At 39.4% G+C, this 18,325-nt stretch overlaps 1 protein-coding gene and 1 non-coding gene across 2 annotated transcripts; both read left to right on the top strand.

The window, feature by feature from the left end:
* Nucleotides 1–908: 908 nt before the first annotated feature.
* LOC146907244 (small nucleolar RNA R71) lies at nt 909–1,014 on the top strand. Its single transcript, XR_015020891.1, has one exon. It is a non-coding gene; the product is annotated as a small nucleolar RNA R71 (small nucleolar RNA).
* A 2,305-nt stretch (nt 1,015–3,319) lies between these two features.
* Nucleotides 3,320–13,388, top strand: LOC146907243 (uncharacterized). The gene is made up of 2 exons (XM_085729061.1): nt 3,320–5,986; nt 13,377–13,388. Exons 1-2 carry the CDS (start codon nt 3,320–3,322, stop codon nt 13,386–13,388), a joined length of 2,679 nt encoding a protein of 892 aa, XP_085585187.1.
* Nucleotides 13,389–18,325: the final 4,937 nt, after the last annotated feature.

Here is an 18,325-nt window from a genome sequence, read left to right as displayed (position 1 = left end):
ACGGTGAAACAAATGGCTTGTCATTCTCTCCTATAGCTTTCTCACTTTGAGGCTTATCACTCCCTATCTCTCCTTCATTGTTCTTAATTTTCACAACGGGGTCCTCTAGTTTGTTACCATCCCTAAAAATAATAGCACTTATATGGTCTTTGGGGTTGGTTTCGGTTTGGCCTAGAAGGACTTCAGAGGTTTGAGGGGGAGTAGCCAACTGTTGGGGTACTTGAGAAGTCTGAGTCTCTATCATCTTACTGTGAGTAACTATGGAGTCTACGTTCAATGTATGTTTGGCAAGAGAGTCCTTCAAAAATTCAGTTTGGTTTTTAAACTCTTGGAGCTGCTCGGATTGATTTATAAGAAAATTTTCTAAAAAAAGTTCCAAGCTGGATTTTTGAGGGACTATTTGGCCGTTTGCATAACTGAGTGGTGTTGTTTCTTGTCCAAAAAGATTTTGAGGGGTTTGAAATTTTTTTTGGTTATTTTTAAACCCTTGATTATATTCAGCATAGTTTACTTGCTCAGGACTTCTAACAACACTACCTAGTTGGCAATCAATGCCAATATGGCCAAATACACCACAAACTTCACAAAGAGGTGATACAGGGGCAGGTGTGACAACACTAGTATTTATTTTATCAAATTTTTGTGAGAGTGCGTTAACTTTAGCAGCTAGATGATCAAGGGAAGAATTTTCATACATACCTACCTCTTTCTGAGAGGGTGAAGGAGCAACATTAGTAGTGTCCCTTCCGTAGGTCCACTGATAGTGGTTTTGTGCCATGTCCTCGATCAAAGCATATGCTTCTGTGTATGTTTTGTTCATCAAAGCTCCACCTGCAGCTGCATCAACATAAATCTTTGTGGGATACAAAAGACCATTATAAAAAATGTGAATAATAAGCCAGTTCTTTAAACCATGATGGGGACAAAGTCTAAGCATTTCTTTGAAACGCTCCCACACATCGTAAAGAGATTCTCCATCTTTTTGAGTGAATTGTGTGATTCGATTCTTTAATTGAACTGTTTTAGAATAGGGGAAGAATCGGGCAAGAAAAGTTTCCTTCATTTGATGCCATGAAGTGATAGAACCAAGTTTCAATGAATTAAACCAAGCACTAGCTCTCCCCCCTAAGGAAAAAGGAAAGTAGTGCAGCCTTACGACCTCTTGGTTTGCATTCACGGTTCCACTGAGTCTTAAAAAAGTTGAAATATGAAAATTCGGATCCTCAGTGGGTGATCCGAAAAATTGATTTTGCTGCACTAACTCAATAAGTGCAGGTTCTATTTCATAATTGTCGTCAACCGTTGGGTACACAATAACATCGTATGACTCAATTGAAGATGGGATTGCATACTCTATGAGAGTGCATTCCTTAGCCATATCGTTATTATCTTCCCAAGAAGTTAAAGGCAAAAGAAGAAATAGAAAAAGAAAGAATAAACAAAAAGATTTTTTCTTTTTTTTATATATAAAATAAAATAAAATAAAGAGAAAGATTTTTTTTTTATATGAAGTAAAATAAAATAAGGAAAAAGATATATATATATATATATATATATATATTTCAGTCTAATCACTATTAAAAAGTTAATCAAATTACAACAACTCCCCGGCAACGGCGCCAAAAACTTGATAGGGCCAAACCGCAAGTGCACGACCTATCGAAGTAATAGTAGTAAGAAGAGTATCGTTCTGCTAGGGAGTTGTTTAATTCAATTAACTTTAAAAGAATGATTAGAGGAGGAGAAAGTTTAGTAAAAGGAGGTTTTGATTGCTGAAGATAAATACAATAATAATAAAGGAGCCTTGGGATTATTGGTTTGTCATAATAACAAATCTTTCACTAGACAAGACTTTAACTTCTAATTCCATAGTTTACACCGTAATTTCTTAAGACCGGTTTCCCTTTAGCCCCTCACCTTTCCGATGAAAGTCCGGTGAGAGTTTACTTCTAGTAACCAAGCCTATTTCGCTGACTTGATTACTAGAAGATGCTTATAAGGATTGAAACTACATATGTCTCAATAATTGCAAGGACTATTTCACTGTCTTGCAATTATTGTCTAGATTCACTTGTTCCAACATCAAAGCTCCGCTCTCGCTTTATGAATTGATGTTTGGGATGATGGATTAACAATTATCAAACCCTCCGCTTTCGCTTCCACAGTTTGATAATTGTTAATTCATGTTAAAACGGTGAATCCAAATTAGAAATTACGGCTACATAGAATTAGGGTTAAAGCTTGGTTCGTTAGGATTATGTCATTAGACTTCCCAACAATCCCAAGACAAAGAAGTCTACTCACTCATGATCATCGTAGACATGGGGGAAGAAGAGAGAAGACAATAAAATAAATTGCGAAGGAAGGTAAATAAAATAAAAGACTTTATTGAAATAATACTTGAAATATTCTAAGGAAAAGTAAGGTGTCTGTTTATGGTGGAGAGCTACTCTATTTATAGCTTTACAATCGACTTAGAAACTAAGCAACTAAAAGGGCAAAACAGTAAAGCTGCAACAGGGTAACTTGGGCTTGAAGAAAAGCAGCAAAAGTTGGCCTGGAGGGTGGCACGGCCGTGCCACATGTTTGCACTGGCCGTGCCAAGGTTCTGACTTGGTGGGAACATATTTTTGTCCCGTATCTTTGTATTTCTGCACCGTATTTGCTCCAGTCCTCTTTCTTTTGCGCCAAGACACCTTCCACCATATATTCGTTCCTAAAATATAATAAAAAACAATTTAAAGTAAAATATTCTAAAAGGAAATAAAATGCAATAAAATAAAACTAAATCTTTAATAAAACTAAACTAAATAATGCAATAAAACAGACTAATTAATGACTCATCAGAGGGTTAGGGGTGCCCGTGACTTCTATGCCCGATATTGCAGCTACGAGTCTGAGTCTGAGTTTGAGGATGATCCTTCCACTTCCTATGCTTGAGGATTACTGTTTCCTGTTGTTGTTTCCAGTTGTTATTGTTGTTTTACATTTCAAAGTCTATCCCTTGACTTAGCATTTCAAAGGGAACTATCTTGTAAGACCTTGTGATGTTTGATTGTGTCGTCTAGTTATGATGTTTCAGTTGTTTAGTAATGTTTACAAATTTCTAATTTGTCTAAAACCCTTCGATAACACAAAAAGAGTCTTTTGCATATGCATTTATACATCTCATGCATCATATGCATTCATTGGTCACAAAAAACCTCCCTCGTGCTCATTGCTTCCTGGTTTTCCCGCCGCAGTCTGAAAGGTGGCTCGTGCACGCAAGGCTTACCAACCAGCTAGAATTCATTAGACAAGATTGTACAAGAGAAGAAACATGGCTAACTTTGAAGAGGAGAATGCTCAGCTCCGTGCCGAATTGGCTGCTATGAAAGAAGACTTGGCTAAGGCTCATGACGCTATGTCTACTCTGATGGCTGCACAAGAACAACCGGTCACGTCTGTTCCGGTTACTACCGAAATGATTCCATCCATCCCATTATCCACTGTGGCTTCTGATGCTCGGTTTGTTATGCCCAATGGGCGCCCTTACGGACTCTCAGCTTTCTATGCTCCTAATACTGCGGCTGGTATTTCTGGTATTGGCAATCAAGGACAGATTCCTGTGACAACTTTTGCTTCTACATCTATGCCTCAAGTGACTACTGTTGTTACCGATCCTGTTGTACACACTGTGCGACAGGTAATCGATGTTGATACTCCGCGTGGACATGACTCTATAATGGAGGCTATGAGAGAACAGTTAAGCGAGCTAGCTGGCGAGCTCCGTGAGGTCAAAGCTAGCCGTGGGAACGGTGTTTCTGCTAAGGCTCGTGATCTATGCCTGGTATCCCGATTTGAGGTTCCTAAGAAGTTCAAAGTGCCAGATTTTGACAAATACAATGGATCCTCTTGTCCACACAGCCATGTTATTCGGTACGTCCGAAAGATGGCCAACTACGCAGATAATGATGCGCTGAAGATCCACTGCTTCCTGGATAGCTTGATGGAAGATGCGACAGACTGGTACACTGGTTTGAGCAAAGACAATATCCATACTTTTGAAGAACTCGCTGCTGCTTTTGAAAATCATTACGAGTTTAACACCCGCTTGAAGCCGAATAGGGATTCTCTTAAGTCTTTGTCTCAGAAGTCAGATGAAACCTTCCGTGAATATGCTCAGAGATGGAGAGGTGCAGCTGCCCGTGTTTCTCCTCGGCTCAATGAGGAAGAACTGACACATACATTCTTGAAAACTTTGAAAAAGGAATATGTTGAAAGAATGATAGTCTCAGCACCAAATAATTTCTCCGACATGGTTACCATGGGAACTCGTCTAGAGGAGGCTGTTAGAGAAGGCATCATTGTTCTTGAAAAAGGTGAGTCCTCAGTTAGTGCGCCAAAGAAATATGGTAACGGCCACCATAAGAAGAAGGAATCCGAAGTAGGGATGGTGTCTGGTAATCAGTCTACAGTTGCTGTCGCTCCCATTAATGCTACTCAGTTACCCCTACCTTACCAATATATGCAGTACTCTCAACATCCCTTCTTCCCACCATTCTACCAGCAATATCCTCTGCCACCGGGTCAACCACCAGTGCCCGTTAATGCCATTGCCCAACAGGTACAACAGCATCCTCCTGCTCAACAACAACAGCCACAACAACAGGGTCCTCGGCCCAGGCCTTATTTTCCACCAATACCAATGCGGTATGCTGATCTGCTCCCAACTCTACTTGCTAAGGGGCATTGCGTCACCAGGCCAGGCAAGCCTCCACCTACGCCATTGCCTCCCAGGTTCCGACAGGATCTCAGATGTGAATTCCATCAGGGTGCTCAGGGCCACGATGTTGAAGGGTGCTATGCTTTGAAGTATGTTGTAAAGGATCTAGTAGACAGAGGACGATTGACTTTTGAAAATAGTGTTCCACATGTTCTTGACAACCCGCTTCCAGATCATGCAGCTGTTAACATGATTGAGGCTTTTGATAAAGTTGAAACATTTCGGGTTTTTCGAGAAGTCCCCGCTTTTGATGTCCGTAATGTTGCTACTCCTTTGGTGCCACTACATGTCAAGCTTTGCCAAGCCGCCTTGTTTAACCACGATCATGCTTCCTGTTCAGAGTGTCTTCAGAATCCTATGGGCTGTTGTACCGTACAAAGTGATATACAGAGTCTAATGGACAACAAGCATTTGGTTGCTAGTGACGTTTGTATGATTGTGCCAGTATTTCATGATTCTCCTGCTGGGAGTGTGCCTCAGACAAGGAATGTTGAACCTTTGGTGATCAGGCTACCTGGCCTGGTATCTTATGCCTCCACTAAGGCAATCCCTTACAAGTATGATGCCACTATGATTGAGAATGGGGTAGAAGTGCCTCTGGTATCCCCAACTGCGGTTGGTAACATTGCTGAAGAAACTACAACTCTGAGAAGTGGAAGGGTCCGTCCACCCTTGTTCCAAAAGAAGGTTGTTACACCTGCTGCCACGGTAACTCCACCAGTTGCTCCTCCTGTTGACAAGAATGCCAGCCCATCCGACCAGTCTATTGAAGAGTCTAATCTGGACGAAATTTTGAGGCTTATTAAAAGGAGCGATTATAAGATTGTAGACCAGCTGCTGCAAACTCCATCAAAAATATCCATCTTGTCTTTACTCCTAAGCTCAGAAGCTCACAAGAAAGTGTTGATGAAAGTGCTGGAACAGGCCTATGTTGATCATGAAGTCTCCGTGGATCAGTTCAATGGAATAGTGGGTAACATTACTGCTTGTAATAACTTGGGGTTTGGTGACGACGAACTCCCCGAAGCAGGGAAATACCACAACTTAGCTTTGCATATCTCCGTGCACTGTAAGTCTGACATGATATCCAATGTGTTGGTGGACACTGGATCGTCCTTAAACGTAATGCCGGAGTCTACACTGAGACAGCTGAGTCATCATGGAATTTCTGTAAGGGGAAGTAGTTATTTGGTTAAGGCTTTTGACGGATCTCGTAAAGATGTTCTTGGAGAAGTAGATCTGGCAATTACCATTGGTCCTGAGACATTCCAGATCACTTTCCAGGTCATGGGCATCAATGCTTCTTATAGCTGCCTCCTCGGAAGACCGTGGATTCACGATGCTGGGGCAGTAACTTCCACTCTGCATCAAAAGCTCAAGTTTGTGAGGAATGGGTCCGCTGAAGGGACGTCATTTCAAGGCTTGACTGTTGAAGGTGCGGAACCCCGAAGAGGTAGTGCTACTATGGCTTCATTGAAGGACGCCCAGAAAGCTGTTCAAGAAGGGAAAGCTGCTGGCTGGGGCAAAGTGATACAGGTTTTGGAGAATAAGCGCAGAGAGGGCCTTGGCTTCTCCTCGACCTCGGGCGTTTCAACAGGAACTTTCTATAGTCCTGGGTTTATCAATGCTATTGCTGAAGATGCTGCTGAAAGTAGTTATGTGCCTACGTTTGTCGTACCAGGAGGCACCGTGAGAAATTAGGAGGCCATTGATGTTCCTTTAGTCATGCATGCTTCCATGTAATGTGTCTTGTTGCTCATGCTTTTCTTTGTTTTCAAAATAACAATCCTTTCGCTCTGCCCAAGGCGAAAGTGATGTCTTTGTAAGGGCATGTTTGTTTCGGCATTGCCGTTATCAATAAAAGTTGTCGTCTTTTCCGCGACTCTTTGTTTTTTACTTTTTAGTGCCTTTTTTCTTGGAAATAATGGTAATGCCAGAAAAAACCAAAACATCTGTATTTTCTTATTAATTTCAAAAATCTGCATGAAAAACATTTTTCTAAAATCATCCCAATCATATTATGCAGATTGAACCATAATAAACCCGTTGAACACAGTGACCCTACGGTTCCTCCAAATTTTGAATTCCCTGTATACGAAGCCGAAGATGAGGAGGATGACGAAGAGATACCGTATGAGATCACTCGACTGCTTGAGCAAGAAAGAAGAGCCATTCAGCCCCACCAAGAAGAGATTGAGCTTATTAATCTGGGTACTGAAGAGAACAAGCGAGAGATCAAAATTGGTGCTGCACTTGAGCCAGAAGTGAAAAAGAAGATTACTCAACTTCTCCATGATTATCCAGATGTCTTTGCATGGTCCTATGAAGATATGCCAGGTCTAGATCCCAAGATTGTGGAGCATCGTATACCGACGAAACCTGAATGCCCTCCCGTCAAATAGAAATTGAGAAGGTCTCGTCTAGACATGGCTCTTAAGATCAAGGCTGAGGTGCAAAAGCAAATTGACGCGGGTTTCCTCATGACAGCTGAATATCCTGAGTGGATTGCCAATATTGTACCGGTGCCAAAGAAAGATGGGAAAGTACGAATGTGTGTTGATTACAGAGATTTGAATAAAGCCAGTCCAAAAGATAACTTCCCATTGCCCCATATTGATGTGCTCGTTGACAGTACTGCTCAATCCAAAGTGTTCTCTTTTATGGATGGTTTCTCTGGCTATAACCAGATACGAATGTCACCTGAAGATAGAGAAAAGACGTCTTTCATCACTCCATGGGGAACATTCTGTTATAAAGTGATGCCGTTCGGTTTGATAAATGCTGGTGTAACATATCAAAGAGGTATGACTACTTTGTTCCATGATATGATTCACAAAGAGATTGAAGTATATGTTGATGACATGATTGTGAAATCAAGTGATGAAGAGCAGCATGTTGTGTATCTGAAAAAGATGTTTGAAAGATTGGGGAAGTACAAGCTGCGGTTAAACCCCAACAAATGCACATTTGGTGTAAGATCTGGAAAATTGCTAGGCTTCATTGTCAGTCAAAGAGGCATTGAAGTCAATCCCGACAAAGTCCGAGCTATCAGAGAGATGCCGGCCCCCCAAACTGAAAAGCAAGTCAGAGGCTTCCTCGGGCGCCTGAATTACATTTCAAGATTTATATCTCACATGACCACTACCTGTGGACCAATTTTCGAATTGCTCAGAAAGAATCAGCTTGTTGTATGGAATGATGAATGCCAGGAAGCTTTTGATAGCATTAAAGAATACTTGTTGGAACCACCTATCCTTGTCCCGCCAGTGGAAGGAAGGCCTTTGATTATGTACCTGTCAGTGTTAGATGAGTCCGTGGGTTGTGTTCTCGGTCAACAAGACGAGACTGGAAAGAAAGAACATGCTATCTATTATATGAGCAAGAAATTCACCGACTGTGAGACTCGGTATACAATGCTTGAAAAGACTTGTTGTGCTTTAGCTTGGGCTGCCAAACGCTTGCGTCATTATATGGTGAATCATACAACTTGGTTGATATCCCGAATGGATCCAATCAAGTACATCTTTGAAAAGCCTGCTGTTACTGGAAAGATTGCACGCTGGCAGATGTTGTTATCTGAATATGATATCGTGTATAAAGCTCAAAAAGCAATCAAAGGAAGTATCCTTGCTGAGCATCTTGCTTGTCAACCTCTTGATGATTACCAGCCGATTAAGTTTGATTTCCCTGATGAAGAGATTATGTATCTGAAAGCAAAAGACTGTGAAGAACCACTGATCAATGAAGGGCCGGATCCCAATAGCAAATGGGGATTGGTATTTGATGGTGCTGTCAATGCTTATGGTAAATGGATTGGCGCCATTATTGTAACTCCGCAGGGGCACCACATTCCTTTCACTGCACGAATAACTTTTGAATGCACGAACAACGTGGCTGAATATGAAGCATGCACCCTGGGCATTGAAAAAGCCATTGATATGAGAATTAAGCACTTTGACATCTATGGAGATTCTGCACTTGTTATTAATCAGATAAAAGGTGAATGGGAGACTCATCATGAGAAGCTGATCCCTTACCGTGACTATGCATGACGTCTGTTGACATACTTTACAAAGGTTGAGCTACACCATATCCCTCGGGATGAAAACCAGATGGCTGATGCTCTTGCTACTTTGTCTTCCATGTTTCGTGTGAATCACTGGAACGACGTGCCCATAATCAAGGTGCAGCATCTTGATAGACCCGCTCACATGTTTACTATTGAAAATATGCCAGATCAGGCTGATGAAGATATGAATAATAGAAAACCTTGGTATTATAACATCAAACAATTCTTGCAGAATCATGAATATCCACCTGGTGCTTCCAATAGGGATAAAAAGACCCTGAGGAGATGGGCTAGTAGATTCCTTCTGGACAGAGAAATCCTATACAAGAGGAACTATGACATGGTCTTGTTGAGATGTGTTGATGAGCGAGAAGCGGAGAAGTTGATGCATGATGTACATGACGGTACTTTTGGGACCCATGCTACGGGTCACACTATGTCAAGAAAACTGTTAAGAGCCGGCTATTACTGGATGACTATGGAGCGTGACTGCTACAAACATGCCAAGAGATGCCACAAATGCCAAATCTATGCTGACAAGATTCATGTGCCACCACATACCCTCAATGTTATCTCTTCCCCATGGCCTTCCTCTATGCGGGGCATCGACATGATCGGAAGAATTGAACTGAAAGCTTCCAATGGTCATCGTTTCATTCTAGTGGCGATTGATTACTTCACCAAGTGGGTTGAGGCTGCTTCCTATGCTAATGTGATCAAGCAAGTGGTAGTGAAGTTTATCAAGAATAACATCATCTGCCGATATGGTGTTCCCAGCAAGATCATCACTGACAATGGTTCCAATCTGAACAATAACATGATGCAAGCTTTATGTGAAGAATTCAAGATTGAACATCACAACTCTTCTCCTTATAGACCTCAGATGAATGGTGCAGTTGAGGCCGCTAACAAGAATATCAAGAAGATTGTTCAGAAGATGGTTACTACTTACAAAGACTGGCATGAAATGTTACCTTTTGCCTTGCATGGTTACCGTACTACAGTGCGCAGTTCAACCGGGGCAACACCTTTCTCTCTGGTGTATGGCATGGAAGCAGTTCTCCCTCTGGAAGTGGAGATTCCGTCTCTTCGAGTGATCATGGAAACAAAATTAACTGAGGCTGAATGGTGTCAAAGTCGGTATGATCAGTTGAATTTGATTGAAGAGAAACGCATGGACGCTATGGCTCATGGACAGTTGTATCAAGTGCGAATGAAGAATGCTTTTGACAAGAAAGTCCGGCCTCGTGAATTCAAGGAAGGCGAACTTGTATTGAAAAGAAGGATAAGTCAGCAACCCGACCCAAGGGGCAAGTGGACACCTAATTATGAAGGTCCTTATGTTGTCAAGAAGGCTTTCTCTGGTGGTGCTTTGATCCTTACACACATGGATGGTGTTGAACTTCTGAATCCTGTAAATGCCGATATAGTCAAGAAATACTTTGTCTAAAAATATGAAAAGAACAACGTGGTAGGTCGAAAACCCGAAAGGGCGGCCTAGGCAAAAATGCGCTTCCCGGTGGATCGAAAACCCGAAAGGGCGATCCAGGCAAAAGTTAGGGACAAAAAAAAATGAATATGAAAAGCTCGCTGAGATTGTACGCAACTTAGGCAAAAATGAGCGACTCGATGAGCCGAAAACCCGAAAGGGCGGTTCATGCAAAAATGAGATTGATAGTGAAAGACAAGTAACTATATCTGGCAAATCACCATCACCCCTTTGGGACATCTGCAGCTGTCAATGATCGTCTTCATCAGAAGCTTTTGTACTTGTGAATTCAAAATTTCTATGAAATGTAGCGGTCATCTTGTTCAATGTACCACCAACCAATAAAATTACCATTTTCCAAGCTTTGTAAATCCGTGGGGTTATGTCTTTGGCTGACCTTCACTCTTCTACATCAATTTGAGCCCTGTACTTTTGTTTAAAACTCTATTCTCTTCCTAGTTTCAAAGCTATGTACAAAATATTTTCTTTCTATTTGATAATGTCAATGTCTGAAACAAACGTCTTTGAAAATTGAAAAATCCTTTTTCTGTCTATTTTGAAAGCAAACCTGAGCAATAGGGTACATTCCAGTGGAACATGCATGAATAAATGGGTGTCAATGTCTATTTCAATATATGTTACAAGCAGGTTGTTCCCCAGGATGATCTGTGGTCAATGGCAAGAATGAAAAAACAGAATGGAAATGAAAAATGAAAAATGAAAATGAAAAGCTCGCTAAGTCGAAAACCCAAAAAGGCGGCTTAGGCAAAAATGAGCACCCCGCTGATTGACAACCTATGAAGGCAATTCAGGCAAAAATGGGGCAATGAAAAGAATTTATTCCCGGTGAATCGAAAACCCGAAAGGGCGGTTCAGGCAAAAATGGGATTGAAAAATGAAAAATGAAAGAATGAAAGAATGAAAAATGATATAAAAGCATTGACCACAGATGCGAACATCCAATGTTTACCCAGCACTGACACGCCTAGCAATGGCGACCTGTATAAAAGAATCTTCCAAGGTTCCCTCTTCTGCAAGTTTTGTGTATGTGATGTGATATATTGCCCTCAGCCATGGTTTCGATACGTCTCTCAACGACGGTCTCTCCAAAGAGGATTCCTGTGTTTATATGTTATAGCACGAGCCGCCACGTGCCCAATCTTCCAATGTTTTGTCTGTCTCTGTGAAACTGTCCTGCCAAATTGTAAACCAATCATGCATTTCCAAGCATTCATACATGCATAATCATGCATTCTATGTGCTCATACATTTGATGATATTATTATACCATATATACATGTTTCATTTTTTATCTCGACTGTCAATTCGATTCAATGCCTATGTCTCTTTCAATCTCAATTTTCAATTCAATGTCTCTGATAATGCCTCTGTTAATGTCTTTGCCAAAGTCTCTGTTTATGTCTATGTGAAAACTCCTGTGAAATTTTTGTGAGCCAACGTTACTTGGCCATGTTTCTACCCGCGAATTTGATGTCTATGATTAAATCTTTGTGAAAATTTCTTCTGGGCCAACGATAATGGTCATGTCTATCTTCGAGTCAGGTCAATGTCAATCTACTCTCAATTTGTATCTTGCTAAATCAAGCTTCCCATGTCAAGTGGCTAGTTCGATCCAAAGAACAGCTTGTACCTGCTTATATGCCTGTGTTTCCGGTCAAACGACAAGTTCGATCCAAAGAACAGTTTGTACCCTGCTTATGTATTGTTATCGGTCAAACCACAAGTTCGATCCAAAGAACAGTTTGTACCTGCCTGCATTGATCAAGTGGCAAGTTCGATCCAAAGAACAGCTTGTATCTGTCTTTTGCCTATGTTTTGGTCAAGTAGCAAGTTCGATCCAAAGAACAGCTTGTACCTGCCTTGTACTTCTATTCCCAGTCAAGTAGCAAGTTCGATCCAAAGAACAGCTTGTACCCATCTTTTGTCTGTGTTACTTGATCAAGTGGCTAGTTCGCTCCAAAGAGCAGCTTGTACCTATCTTTTGTCCCCTGGTTTGTCTACCCTGTTAATGTCTACCTAGATCCCCAGTGATATGACATGCTCTGTAGACTCCAGTTGTTTGTCTTGCATTCATAATCAAAATGTTGCATGACATTCATGTTTTTGAAAATGTGAGAGCGTATTTTTATGTCCAAAAACAGTGCAAATGTTAATATTTAAGTATCTTCGTCCCGTCAAATCAAGGACTACGTCTCTTGACCCTCTGGACAAAGAAACTTAAATAGGGGCAGCTGTTATACCCTAATTTTGGACCTAAAAATACTTGTTCAAAATGTCCTTCATCTCTGATATGTACCTCTTACTATTGAAAGGTTGCCAATTTGTTATTGTTTACACTGATATTTTACTCTGCTTTATCTTCTAATTTTGCTTTAAAAATCTTTTCAACCGTATATTTGTCTATGTTTTCTTGCATTTAAGGCCATCCAAAATGTTTTTCTTGCATATCAAGTTATTTGAAATTGTCTCTGATCAATTGCATGTTCTCTGCATTTTATTTCAATGTTATTTGCAAAAGTTCATAAAAAAGGGCATTTTAGTCATTTCCTGCATTCAAACTCATTTTAGTCCCTGAAAATTGTCTCTGAGTCCTTTCAATTTGTTGTATAAGTTTTTGTTTCAATTCCATGTTAAAATCCATTTCAAAAATTGCATTTGAGTCATTTAGAGTCAGTTTAGTCCCTAGGGGCATTTTGGTCATTTCACATGAAATTTTGACAGAGAGAGGTTACTTTGAAGTACCTCATTTGTGTAGTTGGTTCATTTTAGTCCTTTTTTGTGTTTTTTATTGGTTTCACTTTACGTTGTTTTCAATTTACATTTTTTACCCAATTTTATTTTAATTGCATTTTAGTCCTTAAAGTCTTATTATTTGCATTTTAGTCCTTTTTTATTTCAGTCCACTGAGTCTCTAAAATTTGCATTTTAGTCCTTTGACAGTTTTACATTTTAGTCCTCAAATGTTTGTAATTTTGTTTTTAAGTCCTTTCTCTATTATTGCATTTTGGTCCTTGTATTTTCAATAATTGCAGGAAGGTCCCTAGGTCCCAAAACAGCCCAAGGCCGATTTAGTTACAGTCCAGTACAGGTGTCACAAGTTCATTGGGTCACAGGTCCACATGGCAGCCTATATAAGGGCCATATCATCAATGCACAGTGCCAACAATTCCATTCACAACACGCCACATCACACAAACACAATTCCCAATTCTCTCTCTTCTCCTCAGAATCAAAATCATAACCGTTTTTCCAGATTCATCAAGAACACCAAGAACATTCATCAAACCCTAAATTTCCAGAACAAGAATTTGAAGCAAAATTAAGTGAATTCATCGCAGTTCTCAGAGATTCGAAGGTGAATCTTCATCATCGAACTTAGATAACTGTAATTCAAGCACAAATTCGTCATCAAAACGACGAATTTGTACGATCACAGTTGAGAGAAGTGAGAAGAACAAAGATCGAAGCAAAATTGAACCAGTGAAGAAGAAGAGAAGAACACCGATTTATTTTCGGTTCAAACTTACCAGAGGCTCAGAGAAGATTCACGAAGTTTTTCCTTCATCTTCTCGTTCGAATCTCCGATTAAAACCAGGTAACTTCACAAAACCTTCTTGTTTTCATTGCAAAAATCTCAACGAAGGTCTATTAACACAAGTAAACGGTGAATCAAAGTAGATCGGTGACTTAGAAGCCTTTTCCTTCGAAAAACTTTGAAAAGATTGGAAAAAGATTTGAAACCGTAACTTCGAACGTAGATCTACAACGTTTCACCGTTTATCTTGCAAAACTAAGTTCATATTCATAATCAGTGTGAAAAATAGAGTAAGTTAGGGTTTAGATCCATGTAGATCGAAGTTGTTTAGGTTTTGCCGGAATCTGGAATTCACGGCGGTGACGATGAAGATTCCGATGAATCTTCATCTTCTCCAGCCGTTTCATTCCAGAAGCCGGCGGTGAAAGATGATCGGACAAGAGAGAGTTGCAGAGCTTCTCTCACTAGGAGAGAAGTTAGAGAGAGAAAGAAGAGAGGAAAGTGAAGAAAACGTTGAGGAGAGGCTTATATAAGCCTTTAGGTTGCGTCATCACCGTTAGATCTAGGGTTAGGAGGAACTGGACCAATCCAACGCTCCTGATGCGTTTGGATAGTCCACATCCATCCAGGATCTTGGGCCTGGGCTTCTGTTGTCCTGGATTTCGTTTCTTGCTATATTTGTGATATTCCCACACTGCTTCTTGATATTTGCACCTCTGTTTTACCAAAAAACCTTTAAAAAAAATTCCTAAAAAATTGTTCAATGATTTTCTTGATATTTTTGATGAATCTTGATGTGTTTACATGTTAAGCATTGATCAAAGATAGGAGGAAATATTTTGTTCCTTGTTAATACAATTCTTTTTTCATTTTTGTCAAAAATCTTGTTAAAAATTTCTAAGAATCTTGGGGACTTTCTTGCAATCATTTTTGATACTGGAAACTTGTTTTCTTATGATATTTTGGTATGTCAAAAATTGATAAAAATATATGTGGAGTTCTCTTGTGATTTTGTGTTACTTTTTGTTAATTTTTTTTTGTGAAATTTTTGCATGTTCTTGATCCTAAAATTTTGCCATGATATATTGATGCTTGATATATGAATTTACAATGTATATGTCCCTGGTTTGGTGCTAATCTCCACTGGTTATGAATTGATTTGTGAGTTGCTTGTTTTACAAGTTACGTGAATACTTTAGTATGTGAGTAAATTGTAAAATAGGCTTATAATGAGTCATAATTTTTAGAGCTTGACATTGCTTTTTAATTTTCATATTGTGGCTGAAATAAACCTTTTGAAAAACTTGTCATAACATGAGGATTATGGGACATGATCTTGCTTTGACATTATGATGCATATTAGGCATATTTTACTACCTTTTTGATTAAGTTTTTTGCTTCTTGCTTGTTAATATTGCAATTGTGTCTAGTATTTCTTTTGCTTATATTTTCTACCACTCTTTGCCTTATGCTACTAACCCTCTACTTCATGTTTCATACATCTCATAAGCATCCCATCTCCATTTCACTTCTTGCCATTTAAATTCATGCAAAAATTAGAATGTAAAACCTAGGGTGGTGTATTTTACTTCATGCAATTTTAATTTCTTGCAAGACCATAGCATGTAAACTAGGGCCTATGTAAATGACAATGGACTCTAATGATGTACACCGACACAAGCACCGACACATGCACACACATCACATGGATACTTTAGATGTATGTTTAGGGAATGTATGCTTTAGATGCATGCTTAGGAATCACGATACTTAGAAAATTCTCTTTTTCCAAAAAACATGAACAACTTCACTCAAATAATTTTCCAAAGAAACCTTGGGATCAAAATCCCATTGAATTTTCCCTTTATTTTCTTAAACAAAAACCTTAATGAATTTTAATCATACTTAGACTTTTTTGCAAAATAACTAACTCCACCTCACATCTTCCAAATCTTATGCCCTTGAGGCCTCTCTCTCTTATTCTTCAAAATTCTATTTTCAAAATTAAAATCAACCAATAAAAACAAAAACATTTTTTTGGAAGAGAACTACATGGATTTTGATCCCTTAAAAAGGTATGTAGGCAAGAAGTCAAAACTTCTCCAATTCCAATAAAACAAAAATTCAAACACATTCTTCTCCCTCCAATTCTTAACCTAGCAAACCCTTAGGTGTAAATAACACTTTCAAATAGCATTTAAAAATAAAGCGCGCGCGTAGAATAGTAAAGACGGTTCCTATAGGATACTATAGTCGTTATGGGTGCCTAACACCTTCCCATGACGAAAACAACTCCCGGACCTCGATTCTCAAGGGTTTTTCTTATTTTTCCCTTCCCAAGAAAAAATGAGATATCAAAGGTTAAAAAGGTTCAAACTTAAGCAATGTTTGACACCCGAAAAACCAAGATAAAACAGGTCCCTCCAGCAGATATTTAGCATCCAATACTTTAAACCACAACCCGCCCTGATTATCATACAAACACCAACACTATTTTCCCAATAAGGCTAAATTAAATTCCCTAATCCTCTTAACTCCTAAAACTCCATAATTCTTACCAGAACACACTTTGTCCCAATTTATACAATGTATTTTGTGAGCTTCCTCACCCCCCACCCCCCATAAAAAATATTTAAAAAGAGATTCAATTATAGAAATTATACATGTGAGAGCCTTGAAGAAGGAAAGAAAATAAACCGGTAATGATGATAATACAAATTTGATGAGTCCAAGCCGACCATCCATGGATAGGTTTTTACTCTTCCAAGAAGATAATATTTTGTGAATGTTTTCAACCAACAAATTCCAGAACGACAGACGTCGCTGATTTCCACCGATAGGAAGCCTTAGATACATAAACGGAACCTGACCAATCTTGCAATTCAAAACCACTGACGTCCACCAACCAAGAATATGACAAAATAACACTAACCAGAAGGCTCTTATGAAAATTTACTCTCATACCTGAGATGAGTTCAAACAATATCAAAGTTGCTTTCAGAGTTCGAATATTTCCCTGTTCTTCTCTCCCAAAATTAAAGTATCATCAGCAAATTGAAGGTGGGAAACACAAACGAGAGAAGTGTCACCAGCTTTGTACCCCAAAAAAGAGCTACATGAGCAGTAGCCGTAAGCATCACATTTAAGCCTTCCGCACTAACAAAAACAAGAAAGGCAAGAGTGGGTCTCCCTGGCGCAAACCTCTACACAATGGAAACTCATTGGTTGGACTACCATTAAACATAACTAATGCAGAAGCCGTAGTAACACATTCCATAATCCACTTCCTCCACTTCTAGGGAACACCCATTTTTGACATGTCAAACCGAGGATAACCCCAATCAATAGAACCACAAGCCTCCTCAAAATCCACCTTAAACCTAAACATTTCCTTCTTACTTTTTTACGCATCGTCCACCACCTCATGTGTCATATGTGCTTCAGAGATCACACTATTGATAACCAACTTTAATCTTTTCCCCAGGAATTTAGATAAAATCTTATACATATACCCCGCAAGAGATATTGGTCGATAGTCAGATAATTTTTGGGGGCTAATCACATTCAGAATCAAAGTAATAAAAGTGAAATTCGAGCCTTTCACCAATTTGCCGTGCACAAAAAAATCAGAAATGAACTGCATAATGATTTGATTTCTCCCAAAAAATCCATAACAAAACCAGGATTGACGCCATCCGGCCCTGGGCATTTTAAAACTATCACAATTCAAACATTCCTCCTTACCCCATCTTCAGTAAAAGGCACCTCTAGAGAACTCGCATCCACCAAAGTAAGGGTCTTGAAAGAAAGATTATCCACTCCATGTCTCACCACCGGTCATATTTAAAGTGATTCTCAAAATGATTAAAAACCGCTTCTCTAACCTTATTTACCTAATCCTCTCACCTTTAACCTCAACACCCGTTATTGCATTGCACCGTTTTCGACTCGACAACACATGATGATTTTTTTTTTTTTGGATTGGCATCAGCTTCTTTTAACCAAAGAATACGCGCCTTTTGCCAATGCATACTTCATTGAATCTTTGAAAGAGAAAAAAAATCAAGGAAGATGTGGAATGCAAATCCTCCCGTTCAAAATCATTCAAACCCACCTCTTCCCTTTTTGTATCAAGATGAAGCAATCGATCCTTAGCCTTTGTTATTTTGCCATCAATATAGAGCTATATGTTGAATGCTATTCATGCAAACTACTCTTGATCATCTTCAACTTCTCCTTTAGCACAAAATTGCCTTATCCATCAATATCAAAAGACGTCCACTTGTTTCTAACAAATTCAATGTAACCCGGAAAATCCTTCCAACATTATTTTAACATACGGAAAGGCTTAGGACCCCAATCCTCATCACTAACAACAAGCAGAAGAGGACAATGATCTGACAAACCACGTTGTAAAGCTATTTGGGCACAATTATACCAACGAGA

This window comes from Medicago sativa, chromosome 7, assembly GCF_051527215.1.
Source record: "Medicago sativa cultivar Bolivia chromosome 7, Bolivia_mono, whole genome shotgun sequence".
Taxonomy (NCBI): domain Eukaryota; kingdom Viridiplantae; phylum Streptophyta; class Magnoliopsida; order Fabales; family Fabaceae; genus Medicago; species Medicago sativa.
Note: the sequence above shows the minus strand (reverse complement) of the source record. Positions and strands in the feature narration are given on the sequence as shown.